We start from the raw sequence: 19,221 nt of genomic DNA, 5'->3' as shown, positions 1-19,221 counted from the left end.
TTGTTATTAGCACCCCTATAACCAGTTAGTCATTTTTGTATCTGCTGACCAATTATATGCTGGCATAAAATATGTTCAAAACAAGAAGTGAGAGTCCAGTCAGTCTGATACAGTAACAGCAAAAACAATAACTGTATGTCTACATGCTTCTGCTTTTTGTCCAGTTATGAACTGTCCAGAGCAACAGTGTGCCATTTTCAGGACATGTGATTTGATTTCATAATTATTTGTATCTTATTTTGTCATATATAAGTCACTTGTATGGTGAGTTAGTGCTCATCTGTGCTGGGTTTGAACAGATTTTTTTTTTCTCACTATAATGTTAACATGGTGTATAACAATGTAGTGAATGTTACCCTAAAGTTAAATAATGGGCTGTAACATTATGTAATGCTTGTGGGTTTGAGCTGTGAGTGCACTGCTCGCATACCCTACAATGCCTTTTTGACCTTTCTAATGCCTTAGTGAGCGCCCAAATTATGACAATTTTTTCCTAGAGACTGGTCATTTGTCTTTGATACCATGTTATTGTCGTTTGGTCCACTGAACTTTGAAATGCACGTTTTCTTTTTTTGCATACACATACACTACCTAAAATATTTGGCCTATTTTCTAGTGATTGCAGTCAGTGAGTTGTCATGTTTCACGATCTTTTAAAAGAGATCATTTTTAGAGAGATGGTTTTAGAGATGTTTTGCGTACTGGCAGAGTTGTGCACAACACAACAGTTACTATGTTAAAACTGTTGTGAGAAGAAAGAAGTACAGTTTAGGACTACTAAATCGCCTCAAAGTCTCCAGTAATACCCATTCACAGCCACCAGACTCAGTTCAGCTTTGGTGAGCTCTGTTTAATTATGTGGACAGTGAAACTTCATTAAGGTATATTAATGTGTTGATAAGCATGATGAAATATGTTTATTAAGCACAAAGTTAACTTGAAATAGCCTACCTACAGCTAAGTTAAATTTAAAGCTGAAAACGGTACAACTGAAACCAAAAACATACCGCAATCTGATGCAACGCAGCATGTTGAACTAAACTTAACAAAGTCAGTCTATAGACTGATGGTAAAAGTTAATATCAAGATGATCCGGAGATGCCCTAAAATGGTCACAGTAGTAGTTCTGTGGTAATGGTACTGTGCACAATTGAATACATGGAAATTGGATGTCTTAGATTTGGTGAACTAGTCTGCGCTCTTTTTTTTTTTTTTTCTGGAACGCCTTTTAGCTTAGGCAAGAAAGAGCAGATAGACCCTGAAGTTACCAGATGGGGAGTGTTTTTGTTCTTTTTGTTAGTTGGGGCTCCGGAGTGCTGCAGACAACCAGGACAATTCTGAGGGCAATTTTAAGTGCATCCTATTGTAAGTCACTCATTTCTCCCAGATTTTGGCACAGTCCACCAAAATGGGCTTTCTCCAAAAGCTACTGCACTAACGGCAAATTGGCCATCATCAATTTTGGCTGCACACTTGCTGGTCTAATTTATATCATAAGCATTCAATCAGTTTTCTATGATATGTGTAATATGTTTCCAGTTAAATGAAGGTGTCTATTAAGTCTGGTATTTTGGCCATATAGTTTTAATGTGACAGTAATCCATTCAGGCATACAAATTCATTGATACCCATTAATGGAATTTGCATTAATAATTAAAACAAACTTAAGTCCAAATCTGATTTTAAGCGCTTTTAATGAATTGAGCCAATTTTCTGTCCTCCCTAATGTTCCCTAATGTTTTCTACTCGCATCATCCCCCTCATACCTAACATCTAAATGGAAATCAACATCCATAAACATGTCTTCTCATGGAATGGGAAATGGAGGAGACTGATGTAAGTAGATGACGAGGACAGGGAATGGAATGGCTCTTCTATACCTCATTTACCAGCAAACCGCTTAGTGAGGCCATTGGCATTTCCTGGGTCAAGAGGGCAAAATGAATGTTCTTCATATCCTATGGTGACTCGTAAAATGGAGACCAGTGAAACACGCACGTACATACACACTCACACACACACACACACATGATTTATATTAAGACCTCTCGGGCGACAGTCATGGGCTGTTGACTCCGTCACAGCAGAACAAGAGAGAAATAACTTTATGGATGTGGATGTTGAGCAACAGACATTAAAACAGAAGGCTAGAATAACAGGAAACCAGCCTTGACCTCTAGGGTGAGGGAAGAAAAAAGTGATGGCAAGGGAGCATTGATGGCTCTCCATCTTGATTTGCTAGAAAATCTGCAGTACAAAGATGAGCAGATTAAGAAACCGTGAGGATATTGTTCCAGGAATGATACAGCCCCCCTCAGTCCCCTGATTAGTGACAAATGTGTCCTTGATTTGAATGTAAAGTACTGTTAAAAGGCAGTATTATTCCCCAAGAAAAGGGGAAAAAGAAGATTTGATTGGGACACAAACAATACAAATTTAAAACTTCCAAAATGTTAAACAATAAAAAGCATCTTGGGTATTATGTGTGAAAAGCTAATTCTAAAAATGACATTACTGTGATCAAATCTAAAATAATTTCTCATCAGAGCTCTTTTCAAATCAGTAATATCGAGAGATGTTATGAACAAATGAATGAATTGAACAAATGACAAAAGAGTCCATAATACCAACCTGATTTCATTGGAGGGACAACAAAAACAGGAGAAAGAGCTGATGATGGAACATTTTTGAGCTCCCTATTTTCTTGTTGTTTTTCATTGCATTTATCAACTTCTATCTCTGTCCATTATTTTCTTCCACATCTAGTAATGACTTTGCCTCAACCAGGGTCTTTGATTACTGCTACTTCTAAATAAGGCACATCATGTTGGCCAAACTTTGCAATTTCCTTTTAACCCTTTCCTTGCGATTCCATTTTCTTCCTCACCTCACTTGTTTTACTCCACGTCTCCTCTCTGAGGGATTGTGACCTGCTGGGTAAATTGACCAAATACATCATAAAAGTCAGTGGAGCGGTATGTCATGCATCATTTGCTTACTAAATTAGTTTTGATATAAGTCTTGCTTGCTCATATCGTTCAGCACCAGCTGTTTTGTGGGGTGATTGAGGCATGCATAGTGGACACTTAAGTGTATATTGTTTATATTTATCTTACTGTAGATATGCTTATCTAGTGCTTAGGCGCGGGACTGAGTAGACCGATCCCATGAGAGCCAACTCCAGGTGGGTGTCTGTAAGGCTTTGACCTGAAGGGAAAATCCAGATTAGAGACTATGCTGTTTAAAAAAGCCGCCCTTTACTAGCAGAACGTACTTGGCCAAAATGTAACATGTAGTATGCGTTGGCAAACAACAGTTAAATCTTCAATATGCCAAAAAAATACCTAAGTTGGTAAAAAAAAAAAAACTCCAATATGCATCGGACCAGTCCACCTCTCTTAATGTGTCCCAAAATGCAAAGCGCTGAAAAGGTCACAAACGGCGGTTTACATCCCCTTTATATTATAACTGGAAACTTACTATGTTAACCAGGCCTAACCTACTGCAAATAAATCAAATTACAAGTTTTACAGAGCATTTTAGTAGCAAATGTAGTAGTGCCTGATTCCGAATCCGTTATTAGTTGAATTGGATTTGGCTGTTCAATACAAATATATGTTTGATTATTTGTTTCTTTTTTTCATTATAGTGTATTAAGCAACGCTTTACTGAACTGCTAGATTTTTGAATGGGGTTTGGCGGGATGTTCAGGGTGACAAAGATGTTCACGTAATGAAGTAAACAATTCAAGTTAGCCCTCCAAGCTAATGCATGCTAACTAATGTAGCCAGATAATAACACTGCAGCTCCATATACTAATAGTCTGTCCTCAGACAGGTTAGAGTAAGCGTGTGCGTGTGCTTTCTCACTTTAATCTCACACAATAGAACACACACCCGCATAGCTCAGGTCCAACACCAGGCATTTATACCCAACCTCATCCATGACCGCACAGCCTCGGCTTGATTAATTCAGCCTCCAGAGACACGGATCCCCAGGTTAAACAGCAGGCTCACAGCAGAGAGCAGAGTGAGCAGGCTTGATGAATGACTGCAGCCTGGTATCCTGACATGTCTGATAAACGTGAACCGGCAGATTCGTTTTTAAACAATGTAGTCCTACCCTCACATTTAACATCCATACTCTGAGACCAGGGAAGAGCTTTCCGAATGACAAATAACAAATTTAGCCCCTTTCAGACAAGGAATCCATAACATTGCTGGGTTCATCTATCTTTTTAAATAAGTCTTTATTTATGTGCTGTTCATTTGTGTGCTGTGCAAGTTCAAATATGACAGGATTGTTGTGGATAGAGCACTAATCTCGCACTACATGGCATTTGACACGCAAGACTAGATACTGCGGGAATATGCGTATTACTGTTGGAAGCAAGAGATTATTTATTGGAACTTCATTAGATGCTGCTGTCATGGCATAACTATTTGTATTTGATTTCTTTCAGCCTCAAGTCAGACGTGTGATCCAACGAAGGTTAGTGACAACCCATGGGTACACATGAAGGAGAGTCTAAAAGGCTGTTGGACCAGCTTCATCGGAGAGGACCAGGCAGAGGTCCACATTCTTAACTTTGAATTTACAACGGTGAGCATGTTAAGGCCATACAAATGAGATGTTGTGAAATTAGTGCAAATTATGTAAATGTGAAGACGGGAAAAATCTGCTCAACATTTAATTAGAATACAGCATATAAAATCTGCTTACAAATGTAGGAAAGATTGAATAGAATAGAACAACACAATGTACATTTGCTGAATAAAACACTTAAAATTCTTTATTTGTTTTCATTTAAAACATAGTGTATAGCCGAATAATACACATTTTCTAAACCATAGGCTCAGTCTGTCACTTAAAAAAAAAAAAAAGCAAGTGCTTGTTCCATGGTATCAAAGTTTAGGATAGTTATCATGATCATGTGACAAGGTCTGGACAGAACAGACAGCCAAGTGACAGTACTCTGATCCAATAGAGAGGTGAAGTCCCCCCCTTCCGGTGGACCGCCATGGTAGTGAAAAGGGGAAAGACCTTGCTAGAATTGAGCCATGTAATACACATATGATGTTCATGAGTTTAATACATAATTTTGAAAGTCAAGAAAGTTTCAGTTTATTGTTAAACTGGTGTAGTATAATACTGTGAAAATACGTAATTAGAAAGAGTACACACTTCAAAGTCGCATGGATGACGTCTCGCTGAAACTGCAATGTCTGTGTGTATTACCAGGTACATGCTTACCTTGCTTGCATTTTACACTTTTCAGATGATAAAATGTAATTCATTGTTACAAACAAAGGCCATTAGTTTAAATTCGCATTGGTAGAATTTTTGGTGTAAATAATAGAATGGATGATGGTTGAATTTCATTGAGCTAGTCATTTTCAAACTGTCATGGCTGACTGGGAACAGAACTGTATGTATTTAGTTGAAGCTATCAAAATGTCTGCTGAGGAAAAGGTATATAAAAGCTTGGATTCTAAGAAAACATGGATGACCTGGCAGAGCTTCCCTCTGTTTTTACATGGGCTAATGGCAAACAAGGAGCAGCTGAGTAGGCAGGTGAGTGGGTCATGTGGTAAGCTGAGGCAGGACTGATGGTGGGCATGCAGGAGAAAAAATACCTATTTTTATTTTTATTTTTTAAATCAGCTAATGAGAGGTTAGTGTGCACAGGGATGAGTCAGATAACTAGAGTCAGAACAGGCAAGAAGGAAGGACAAAGTAGAACAGATTTTTCACAATTCTGTTTGCAGTTCTTAAGGAGTACTACTGCATATATATGAACATTTCTGGTTCTGCTGCATCAATTTTTATCCTTTTTAAAAAATCTAGTTGGAAAAGGCTCTAGAAGTGCAATGCTAATTGATGATATTTTAGTTAATAGTGTTGTTGTGCAAATTCCTACCCTAACCCTTGAATAAATGAGCTCAAAAAACTTTGTTCCCACACTATAAAGTGTAAACACACACATTTTTAACAACTAACACTGAACAGATGCCAGACATAACAGAAAGATAGTTTTTTTTTTTAACACTAAACGGACTTCTATGACAATCTAGCTCTGTAAGTCAGGCTGTGTTCCTTCCTTTTTAGTTTAACAAACACCCGCTGTAATCAGAGATACAGTAAGTGTATTGTGTCATTTTCATTGTAAAACTTTAAGTGTACGGAATGACACCCGAAAGAAACTCCAACTTTTAATCTATATGTTGCTATTACTGTGCCAGACTTCATTTTTCACTGTCCAACATTGTCGGTCAGCTCACATTAGTCATTTCTTTATCGGTGAACTCTGGTTATTTGCTTCTTCTGTTTGTTCTCACTTAGAGTTCCTTGTGTAGTACTTTCACATAACTTGTTGTGTTAAGCAACTGCTGTTTATTTATTGTCGCTTTTTCTTTCAAGCTCTGTTGGCCATTCTTTCTCATTTGGAAGTGATTATGAGGAGGGAAGCAGATGTGATATTTGCATTCTAGCTAAGGCATCATCAGAGTAAGGTGCAATACAATACCTGTCTGAATCCATCATCTATACAAAAATTATTATATTATTATATTATTAAAGCATTCAAGCCTCTTTCCTTTTGTCGCTTCTAGGAAAGCAACAGAGAATCCTGTCATAATCTTTCTCTTAAGAAAAACCTTCACCAGTAAGATAAGGCAGAATGTGTGCTTTTCTTTCAGAAAGAATTCTTTTAGATTTGACGTTTGAGGATACTGGAGTATAGTTTTTTATGTTACACAAAGAGACCTTGATATACATCATTTATCAATGAAGCTGGTTAGCCACACATATGTCCAGGTCTCTGAGATTTGTTTTGTACTTAATTCTGTTTCAAGTAAGTGTGCTAACATAAAGCAAGCAGACAGAAAGACTCAGAGACTGAGTTATTGGCATACATGTTGCTGAACTCTTTTGCCAAGTCTTTAGTTTTATTTAATGGACTGCAAAGTTGCAGCATATTTAATGGACTGGAAATCAGAGGAAAAAGCAGTTTGATGACAGAGCAGATTTCACGTAAATTAGGAGGGAAATGCTGTCATCAGTCATCTTATTAAGCCTGAAGAGTAACACCAGCCACATTGGGTTGTATGGCAGAAGAAGAACATTCTATTGCAAAAAAGAGTTTGTACAATAATGTTCTAAGTTGTCTTACAAAAAAGTATAAATGAGTGTGGGGTTTTTGGGAGTTCACAAATGGAATTTGGCTCGGGATCTGTGTGTTGCAATGGACGTTGGCATACCCTGCTCTCTTGTGGGACTAAGAGTGTACGTTTAATCAAATGAAGGAATAAAGTAGACCTAAGATCTACTAACACAGACCCATTATCTGCTCTTGACTGTCTGTTTAAAACAGATTATTCTTGTAAATATGAGGAAGGGGAACGTCTTCATCTCTTGCCAAACTGTCCAGTCAGAAGGGAGGTTTGCTCTTGCCTCCCTTATTCTTTGTCCTTTCAATTCTCTTATCACCTTCTTCCCCATCTCTTTTGTGTTTCATACTGATTTACAACCTGCCAGAGATGGTTGACTCTCACAGTTTGACCGCATAGAGAATTATAGAGGGAGCATCAAGGGGCTGCACAGGCCTTGCACAGGGCCCATTGATGTCACATACTGGCTTGGGTAGTCATGGTCTGGCACAAAGCCGAGACTACACCAACGGAGCCAATTCAAGTTAAGGGAGAGAGCCAAAAGAAAAAAAGTCTCAAAAGGAAAACAATTATATCTTGAAAGCGCAGGAAGAAATGTAGAAAGGTGCGTGATCAGGGTCTGCAGCCGTCATGATTCAGAGTTCAGAATGAAAGTCACAAAAGGATGGGGGGGGGATAGACAGAGAGACAATGACGCTCATTAGAAAGAAGTATTTAAGAAAAGTACCCGCTGAGTTATCTCTGTATGGAGAACAATGAACTCCCAAGGAAATGCCATTCATTTATTTACTGTATATACATGCCGCCCGATTAAGGTAAAAAAACTAGGGCTGTCAAATGATTACAATTTTTAATCAAATTAATCTGAATTTTCAGTGGATTAATCAGGATTTATCACCATTTGCAATTCCACATGGATCCTAACCATTTTTTTTCTGAAATGCATACCAAAAGATATATAACAGGACACAGATACATAATTTTCATATTATGTGCACTGTCAGTCCCTATGGTTGTCGTCTTGCCCTCGATGTCCCACTTACGTGCAACAGAAAGGAACTGTTCTTTACAAGCCTCCGCAAAATGACGCTCCTCAGTTTTTAATATAGTCAGAGCAAAAGAAGAAATGTGCCGTTACTCCGAGGTAATTGTTGTTACTCACTGATGTCCAGTGGTCTCCTGTCAGGGCCATATGATTTACTTGAGCCAAGACCTCTTTCCTTTTTTCTTTTTCGTTTTCATAGAGCTCGTGGATTTTCGTCATAACTGTGGCTTATAGGATGAGTCTTGAGACGCCACTTGAAAAACATCAAGGAAACCTGTCTTCTACAATGCTAATGGGTCTACAATCCTTTGCAATCCATTTTGCTATTGTGTTGGTCAAATTATCTGAGGTTGATTTTGTTAATGGCCTGCGAACATTCAGCGTGGTCTGGCGCAAACCACTTGCTGAACCTGACGGCCCAGCAAACGCATGTTTGGCGTTGACATGGTACCTCAAGCTTGAACAGCTCCGGTGAAATTCCGGTGAAATTGAAACTCCTTGTTACAAATCTTGCAAATAACCTTGTACTTGTTAACTGTACCATCATCATTCTTTTTATATTTGAATCCGTCAATAGGCCCACTTTGCTCACCTTGCTCCATCTCGCCTCTAGCTCCCAACCACTTTCCTGACCTGAATAATTTGTCACACTGCGCATGCGTGAAATGCGTTAAAAAAATTGACGTAATTAACAACAAACAACCAATTAACGTCGTTAACGCGCTATTTTTGACAGCCCTAAAAAAAGTTTTACAACAAAACAACAAGTTTTATTTCTGGGAAGATATTCTGGGAAGACTGGGAAAACCTACAATTACATTTCATGGGAGAGAGTATAGTAGTGTATGTGAGAGAGTATAGAAGTGTGTGAGAGAATGTAGTTGAAAATGAAGTTGGTTTGATCAATCAGTAAGACGGTTTAAATTCTCACTTCCTCATTGGCTTAAGGAGCCATTTTGAGTTATCAATATCTGGTGGGCTTACTGCTTTGAAATTACAGCTCAACAAGGAACATTTAACTCAAGCAGCAGAAAATAAGGACGAAAAAACAACCTTGTTGGACAAAAAATGTCAGGGATATTTCTTCTTAATTACTTTCTTTTTCAAGGTCAGTTTTTGTTTGTTGAATTAAATGGTAATGAGGAAAACATTGCTATCTTTCTTTCACTGATACACTGCCGTGTGTTCAGAGAATTGTGAGGGGAAACTGACAATGTGGGACATTAATGTCATTTTGTAAAGATTAATTTCTGAGCTTAATGGTTATACTCAGACAATCTCTTTCTTTCTCTTAATTAATAAGCCGTTTGAAGAGGGTGACAATCAGGGAAGCTCTTGTGTCCCTCAGCTACACAGCAATATCTGATGAGGCGTTGTGTAACGTCATCAGAGATCCTTCAAACCACTCCATATTCATATTGTCCTTGCGACAAATCAAACATCCAACTTTAAAATACAGCGCCGGCATGTAATACTCTACCTGCAACATCTTGACCCAATTGGTCGGGCCTTCCGTCGAGGCCGTGCAATTCACGGAAGTATTTATTTATTGCGTTCAAAATCCCAATCAATTCTGGTTTCGTTTTTTCTTCGTTTAAAAAATACTACATTAAACAAACTGTTAGGATCTCTTCATCACATGGTAAGAAATGAATTATCAAATTTTCTTTCAATAGGCATACAGATAGAAACCATAAACTGATAGAATGGTCTATTATGGGTATGTTGACAGCTTTAGCAGTACTATCATATACTCGCAGTGCCTAAATACTAATACTACATAACGTTTTTGTGTAGGTGTAGAGAATTTTGGCCTTCCCTTGAGAATACGCTGTGATCATGGCATGGAGAACCCCGGGGTTGCCCAGTATATGCTTGAAAGAAGAGGATTAAATCGAGGTATCATCACTGGACGCAGTGTTCACAACCAGAGGATTGAGTGGTTATGGCCAGAGTTAAACAGAGTTGTCTCTTTTTATAACAGTGATCTCTTCTCCTTCGTAGAAAATGAGGGCATAGTGGACTCTACAAATGTTCTGCACTTATTTTGTCTACACTACATCTACTTGCCAAGAGTTCAAAAGGCACTGTAGTATTCACGAATCAGTTGAACAACGACAGATTGTCAACGCAGGGATCCCAAACGCCTTTCAGCTGTGGCTGAGGTGTTCTCAACAGTGCAGAGGCAATGCAGAACAGTTTTAGATGCGAGTGACAACTCTGAAATGAATGAAGACCCCCCCCCCCCCCTATATTTTGAGACTTCAACAATGTTGTTCCAGAAAATGACTTTATTTTCAATGCAACAGTTAAGAACAGAATTCTGGAAACTGTGGACCCACTAGCCAATGACAGTATCCATGGCATACAATTATTTTTGAGCCTTGTGAACTCTACTAGTGAGCAAGTTTGTTAGTGTCAAGGCAATTCGGGTAATATTGGGTGATTAAAGGCCAGTAAGAATTCTGCTCTACAACATTGAAAAATAAAATGACAAAATGTTTTTATTTTTATTTAAATGATTATTCAATTGTTTAAACCAGACATTAATGTATTAGGGAGTGGTAAGTTATTGACAACGATGTCTCATCAGTTTAATAAAGTTCAGCAGGCAACAGATTTTAATAATGTATGTTCAGGAGTCTGAAGTCATTCCTGACCAAATCCATAGTTTCCTTGAAATCCTCAATTTTTTTTCAGGACTTGCAACCGCAGGCAGTTAATGCATGTGTTTGCATTGGGTAAATGACGGCCTTGTCTGAGGGGAAGCTTATGGAGAAAATCCATTGAAGGTCATGAAGAGCAGACCAGGGGTGGAATTGCATTTGCTCTTGTCGCCTAGGCCAGGATACCCCCAAGTTTCAAGGGTCCCTGTTGCTCTGAAAAAGAAATTAAACTTAGCATGTAGAAAATGTTTTAAAAAGGACTGAAAGACAAAAGACAGAACATATGAAAAGAATGTGAAAAGAGAGTGATCAAATTTAACAATACGTCTGTACAAAGGTTACTGATGAAACTAAATAAAACTCACACAACAACTGAAGGAAGGCAATTTAACAAGAGACAACACATTGGACATAGTAGTGCAGTAGGGCAGTATGTGTACACATATTCCATATCTAGCAGTAATACTTGCCCTCAACATCCAGCGGATTTTGTTGCTGCCCACTGCTGAGAGTCGAATTTCCATGAGCTGTTCTGGTACCTCAGCTGTGATTGGGGATGGCTTGTGACAAAAACGGTGACGTTAAAGCATCTGGGTGCATTCTTATTGCATCAGGAACACCAAGGGTCTTCATCCCCTTAAAAATATAAAAATATATGTTGACATTTTTAATTATTATTAATTATGTTTGCTAAAAAATGGAGTTACACAAGTCTTTGAAATTCTCCACTGACTCGATGAACCACATGAAACATGATGATATCCTGCACAAAGAGATATTTGTCCTCTGTGTTTCAAAGGCCTTAGACATCCAGCATTGGCCAGATAATCTCTACAAGGTTCTGCGGCCTGTTGCAGTTCATCAAAAGATGTTCCATCGGACCCCTAAAGACACCAAACAAAAATATGGGAGAAACAAATCAACAAATTATAACTTTATAACAGAAAACAAACTCATTATTTTTCTTCACTGATATATAACACATAATCCATTGCAGGCATGTTTGATTAGACCATATTCTATTCTGAGTCATTAAATATTAAAACCATGCAATAAAGCCTTACAGGTTCACAAAGTAAGTAAAGTGCAGTAAAATAACCGATAGAGCACAGCAATGTGCCATTTTCTCCATAGACTGTCCTGCTTATCTCCTTGTCATAGTTTTTCTGTGTACTGCTACAGTAATCCTTTACTATTTATTTAAGCATATTGGTAGACTTATAGAAGTGACAATATGTTCTAAAATCCCCAACCCAATCTGAAATGAAATTGTACAAACATATAAATGAATGAAGATGCATAACTAAGAGAGAAGCTGCTTGCTCTAACTTGCTTGGTCAAATTAACTGAGTTTTCCTTACTCAGCACTAGGCTACTTAGTCAGCGCTAGGATGACGTTATTAAAAAGAGTCCTTGGCTATTTTTTATTCAACTTACGTCTTCCTGGATTCCATTCCAAGACCATCCACCGAAATGCTGTCTTGTCTGGTAATGGGTTCCTCTGGGTTTCATTGAGCTAGAACTAGAAGCGCTAGCGCTGGAGCCAGGTCTGACTCGATTTGCAGTTCCACCGCTGAATAATCTCTGCATCTCCTAATTAGAGCTCTGACAGACTTGATTTAATTGTCGAGACATCGTTGAGAATAACTCACCATTTCCTAACATATTATTTAGACGACCCATAGCCTCTCTTCGTCCATTACAGCAACACTACAGCCAAACTATTATGACAGTGCAGGATTTTGACCTTCAAATACTGCTTCTTCTTAGTCAACCAATCAGGAGCTGAGTAATCAAACTCCTTACGTTTCAATCAAACTCTCTCACATACACGGCTATATTCTCTCACTTACACTGCTATACTCTCTCACATACACTGCTATACTCTCTCACATACATGACGATACCCTCTCATACATACATGTAAAAGGATTAAAATAGTTTGTGTGAATTAGTATAGTGGTGAATATGCAAGATTATGATAGTGTGTGTTAGACAGCAGAATTAATTATTTCCTAGACTCTCTCTCTCTCTCTCTCTCTCTCTCTCTCTCTCTCTCTCTCTCTCTCTCTCTCTCTCTCTCTCTCTCTCTGGTGTGTGTCTCATCTGTGTTTTGCTCATAGGCAATTTGTTGATGGTCTCCACAGACCTAATTTGTTCTGTACAGGTCTGAAAATCTCCATAGCTCAGGCCTAAGCTCTTTACAATTCTCTTGGATCTAACTCTGGAAACATCAGGCAGCAAGTAAATGAATTTAATATTAAAGATTCACAGGTTTCCTCAGCATGCTCATTGTTTCCCCAGCAGCCCCAGCTCTAAAAACAATCTACCTTCAAATAAAAAGAATAAATTTATTCGGTGTCAAAAGGCATTGCAGAGGGATGAAAGCAGAAATTGGTATTTATGAATTTTAAATTCCCACAAAAGCCTCACACTGAATGGATATTTCCAAGCGTTTTGAAAGCCTTAGTCATAAGTCATAAAACTGAACTGTTTTCAAATTCATGACTTTTTCACTTTTCTAAACCTAATTAGATCGGGGCCATTACAGAAGTAAAAGTAATTAGAACTAGGATTTATTGGCATTAAGTCAATCTTGGAAAAAAAACCTCTAAACTCAGACTTATTATTCCCCAACGAAATGGTAGTCACCACCACTTACATCCATAAAACTCAGCAGTACCAGTTTTACCCTACGCACATGTGGTGCATAGTAATTAAGGCTGATTCATAGAGTGACTGTGGGGGTGATTAGCGGATCACATCACGATTGTGTTACCCTCAGCTGAAACTATGGTTAATGAGGTATTACATTATATGTTAAGTGTTCAAGAGGTTTTTTACACAGTATGTAACTACCACGAGGATCCCCCACGTGTGGGAAGACACAAGGTATAAGTAATGCAAGCATTAATAAAAATAAGACTACTGTGTCTAAAATAATTCTGGGTGACACGGTAGGTTGTATTGTTAATGTTAGAGCATGGATGCACTATTCTTTTTTTTTTTTAAATATTTTTCGTTCATTTTTCCAGAGTATTATCACACTGGTTTTAATGCTACGGAATACCACACTAATTAAAAAAAACAATGCAGCTCATTGCACATTGGGTAAATCATTGATTTAGTTGCTTTTAATTTACTGTTGACTTTTTCCCCTTGTTGACTTGCACTGCAAGGAGATGTATGAATAGAACCAAGCTACATTACCTCATTAATGCCAACACGAAGGCAGACAGCTTCCTGTCTATCTACAAGTACTGCTGAAATGACTGGCAATGCTTTTTTTGGATAGTTGAATGTGTTGACATTTCATAGTCTCAAAAACAAGGATAATTGTCATATCCCCACAGATTTTTGCAATAGGGTAGAAATGGAATCAAACTTGTGTAGAATTAAACTGCAGTTGGAACTATTTTTAAACTTGGTGCCACAAGCAAAATGTCTCTCTACTCTGTCAACTTGAGGTCTGTTCATTTAATAATGCTCCATGACATATAGGGAGGTTTGCAAATTGGGGAACAGCTATATTCTGTTTTATACAAAAAACAATGCTGAACTGAAGGTGGCATGTTGGCGGATTTTTATTCTGTGCAAAAAGGTCATAATAATTACTGTTCATTTTGTTTGTGATTTATGGCTCAGAGTTCTCAAAAATTCTTAAGTCACACTTTAAAATACTTAAATCAAATAATTATGTTTTTAATCTTTAATCTTGGCAGTAAATTATGAATCTCTGCAAATTGTTCCATTTTAATGGAGCCTGTCGTATGTTTCTAGTAATTTATACCCCTGAGCTTATAAAAACACATTTAACAATGATGGAATGGCAGCAATAGGCATTATTTGAAGTACTCGAAACATTGGATAAAGTTTTATTTACTTTGTATAACACAGCACACACTCAGCATGGTACACTTACAAACAAAGTTATTATAGGCAGAACAGTAGTTCCCATGTAGATGGCTTCACAGTGTGAGTGGATATTTAGGGCACTTGATTTCTTTGTCTTCCTAATCAGTCCCAGTGTTCCACCTGGAGATTTACTTCATCACAAACCTTTCCGTGCCTGCAACACAATCACAAACTCCAAAGTCTTTAGGCTTTCACACAGAACCAGAAGTTGTTAACTGATTATTATGCTTAAGCAGTACTGAATTCACAGCTAAATAAGTGACACTGTAATCATTTAAATGTTCACTTCAAAGTACTATGGGGTTTTAAAAGTAACTGAGTTGGAATATGTCATTTTCCTATTTCCTTATTTTTCCTAATTTAAGTTAAATTGCTCACATTATGCCATATTTCAGGTTCATAATTGTATTTAGAGGTTATGTCATATTAGGCTCACATAGTTTCATTTTCAAAAAACATCATATTTTTGTTGAACTGCACATTGCTGCAGCTCCTCCTATCACCGTGTGTGTTGAGCTCTCCATTTTAGCTCCAGAGTGAGGCATCTCACTTCTATTCCGTCTTTGTTGCAAGTCACACATGCGCAGTAGCTACTGGTAGCTAGTCAGAAGCAAGAGTAGTAGGGCGTGCCGCGCTAACAGCTAGGCGAGCATCATAACCTGTGTTACAAAGTGACATACGTTCGTCAGGGAAGTAAAGGTGGGTCTACAATAGAGCTTTTATGTGCAGTTTGTGAAAAGTGTTTTCTGTCGGAGATGGTAAGTCCCTTTTGGACTTTTTCATTTTGTAAACCTCTAACATGCACAAAAAAGACACAAGGAAAGGGAAAAAGCATAATATGAGCACTTCAACATTTTGAGTAAAAACCTTCTTTTTTTTTCACCCAGGATACCAAGGTCATCGAACTCCAATTTACCAATGCCATGCCAATGAACCTTATCCTCACAACGCCACACACGGCATACGGCCTATACAACATCAGTGCCGATGTTAACATCTATGTAAGTAGTGTTTTTTTTGTTTTTCCGCATCAACATTCAGGCTGTGCTCTTACCTAGCATTTGATTGGGTGCAGGGTAGGTGGATGTGTGAAGAACTGTTTTTTTGAAAGGAAAATGCTTATCATGCAACATAACACTACATTTCATCATGGGTTACTATGTTGTATATGATTTTATTACTCTGCTTGCCATTGGGAAAAAAAGGATTATCTAACCAGTACTAACTACTCATGAAAAATGTAGTTAGAAAATTGTAAGTGGTTATTTCTTCAGTATTGTCCATCTTCATCCGCTTATCCTGTATGGGGTCGCAGGGAGAGCAGCTCCAGTAGGGGACCCCAAACTTCCCTTTTCTGAGCTATATCAACCAGTTCTGACTGGGGGATCCCGAGACATTCATAGGCCAGGTTGGAGATATAATCCCACCATCTAGTCCTGGGTCTTCCCCGAGGCCTCCTCCCAGCTGGACGTTTCTGGAACACCTCCCTAGGGAGGCGCTCAAGGGATATCCTTACCAGATGCCCGAACCACCTCAACTGGCTCCTTTTGACGCGAAGGAGCAGCGGGTCTACTCTGAGCTCCCCACGGATGACTGTGCTTCTCCCCCTATCTCTAAGGGAGACACCAGCCACCCTCCTGAGGAAAGCAATTTGGGCCGCTTGTACCCTGGATCTTGTTCTTTTGGTCATGACCATAGGTGAGGGTAGGAACGAAATCTGACCGGTAGATTGAGAGCTTTGCCTTCTGGCTCAGCTCTCTTTTCATCGAAACGGTGCAATAAATGGAATGTAACACCGCACTCACTGTGCCGATTCTCCACCCAATTCCTCGGTATTGTAAAATTTTCTAATTTCTTCAGATGTAGTTAGCTTCTGTCTAGTGCCAACTGTTTTACATAGTCAAACAGTCACATCTGTGCAGCTCTGGAGAGAGCATCTTAAGAGCGACAATGAATCATGTTGGTTTCCAATAGATTTTCCCAAGTTGCTGCTCTGCACCAGGTTGTTTTTTTTAGTTTTTATTACCCACACCATAAATCGGTAAGAGAAGTTTTAGTGTCCAGCAGCGAGAGGGGATGATGGCATCGCCCTGTAAAATTAACGTTCCAATGAAATTGGAGATTCTGACTTTTACACACTGTCTGCAGATTGTAACTCTGATTTAAATGCAGGGTGGCCAGGAAACAACTTTTATTCAGCTGCTTAAGTGTTTAATTAAATAGAGAAATAATACTGTTATGAGGAAAAGTGTTCCAGCAATTGTCACTGTTAGGTCACTGTATTGTGTCAAATTGACATTGGCAATGAAGCTAACAAGGTGAATCAAATACACCTATATTGTTATAGTACGCTGACTAAAAAGTTAATTGACTTTCATACTGACCTGAATTAAAGCTACTGGTAGACGGGTAAATAAAGAACAAAAAAAGATATTCTTAAAGAAATGGTCAACAATAAGTACATTTTTAGCAGCTACAGATAACGGGCTAGCATGTAAAAATAAATACCTTAATAAATAAAAATATTTAAAAAATTGTGGCTGACCAATCCCAGTGATGAAATATTTACGGGAATGTCACTTACTGATATGCTGACAGCAGTGTGATATAAAATCCTGTATCATGTCTTGTAGAGAGCCTGCACACAATGCTTGTGACTACAGGATGTTTTCATGGGATGAGCAATATCACTTGGGTATAAAAAAACTGTGTTTTACTGCAAATTGCAGTGTAAGAGACACAGCATCTGTTCTGTGACAGCTTGGCTCAGTGTCCTAATCACAGCTCTTGTTGGCCTTCAAAAGCACACAGGGTTGTTTTTTTAAAGATTATTATTTTTTTAAATTTTTTTTTAGGCCTTTATTTCCACAGGACAGATTGAGGCGTGCAAGGGTAGAGAGAGGGAACAACATGCAGCAAAGGGCCGCAGGTCAAAGTTGAACCCGCGGCCACCGCACCGAGGAGCAATCCTACAAACTGTTTGTGTGCGTCTGCTCTACTAACTGAGCAAACCCAGCCACAGTGTTGATTTTAATAAAATTTTAGTCAATAAAATCTTGTGAGTCTTCTAAAATTGCAGGTTTTTCTCTGTATATCACACATTATGCAGACTAATATACGTGATTTGACATACTTTAACATACAACACCTTTTTATGAAGGGTTTTAGATTGGGTGAAAAGATGGATCCAGCATCTAGAACTCGTACATCTATCCCAAGGCAGACTGATAGGTATCATGAGAACTCCCTGTAATATCCTGGAGACAGAGATTGGCTTTTTTTTTTTTCAAAATATCTTTTGAGTTATTTGAACTTTACTGCGAGCCTGCAGAATATCAAAACAATTTCACAGAGACTAACCTGAGTTGCACTATTATCATTAAAATGTTTACCATTGTTATTTCCCTTTTTCTTCCTGCCCTCTGCCTGTTTCTTTCATAACTGTTTTTTCCTTTTATTCCTATAGTTTCCCTTCCCGCTATTTTTGATGTTGCGTCAATCAAATATTCATGGAGAAAGACCAATGACTCCCTTGGGCTTACTTGGCTTTCACCATTTGTTTCTCTCTGTGTTTGTGACACAAGAACACACGCACATAAGGACATATAGACAGGCCAGGAGAAGGATTTTCATTTTTTGAACAAGCACACAAACATACGTATAATAAACATTAACAGGCTTATTTACAGAAAATGCTAAAATCTTGTTACTTTGTTGTTACTTTCAGTGTTGCCTAGTCCAACTGTCCATCTGTATGGTAGTTAAAGCTAAAACTGAATACATGAAATAAAAGGGTGCCCCATTATACTACATGTAGCTACACTGCATACAGTCACTAAAAATATTTCAAGTGGTCAATCTCATTGTACTCTGTTAAAAATGTATAGTTTCTTTCTCACAAATCTGTGTTTAGAAAAATCTGTTTCTTACTTACTCTTATTGAGCACATCATACATAGATAATGTCTAACTATCAGAAGCCTACTGTAGACAATTTCTGCTCCTATATTCCCAACACCCTCCCCTGCCTTCTTACTCTTGCAAAGCTTAATGTAAACTCAGTTATTTCCCATTGGCCCAGACGAGGAAACAGCAGTGTCTAGTCGGTGGGATGGATGTATATATTTATACCTTGTATGGGGCCAGATTCCAGCCGACTGTGGTGACGCACACAGCTAAAAAAGGTCCCATTTCCTGGCCCCAGTCAGGAAGCAAAGGAAAGACCCTGGCTCCAACAGGGTTGTGCAACTGGGCTCGTGGACACTTAACCATAATAAACATTTATTTTCAACAGCACCCGGCTCAGAGAATAGATGGAGAGTTGGGTGGAGGGTAAGAGAGTAATAGCGGAGAGTCAAAGGGAGGGGGAAAACCTGTTTGATATGACAAAATGTGAGCAGACATGAGCTGAATATGAATGAATATAA

General features: G+C 38.4%; 1 protein-coding gene across 2 annotated transcripts in view; it reads left to right on the top strand.

Annotated features, from left to right (window-relative positions):
• Positions 1-19,221, top strand: part of eng (endoglin) — a 42,768-nt gene that overhangs the window by 11,433 nt on the left and 12,114 nt on the right. For both annotated transcript variants that reach the window (XM_034897081.1, XM_034897082.1), the window contains exons 3-4: positions 4,463-4,602; positions 15,683-15,796. In XM_034897081.1, the coding sequence (XP_034752972.1) occupies positions 4,463-4,602; positions 15,683-15,796 (254 nt within the window). The remainder of the gene's footprint in view (positions 1-4,462; positions 4,603-15,682; positions 15,797-19,221) is intronic.

Source organism: Etheostoma cragini, chromosome 16 (genome assembly GCF_013103735.1).
Source record: "Etheostoma cragini isolate CJK2018 chromosome 16, CSU_Ecrag_1.0, whole genome shotgun sequence".
In the NCBI taxonomy this organism is placed as follows: Eukaryota; Metazoa; Chordata; class Actinopteri; order Perciformes; family Percidae; genus Etheostoma; species Etheostoma cragini.
Note: the sequence above shows the minus strand (reverse complement) of the source record. Positions and strands in the feature narration are given on the sequence as shown.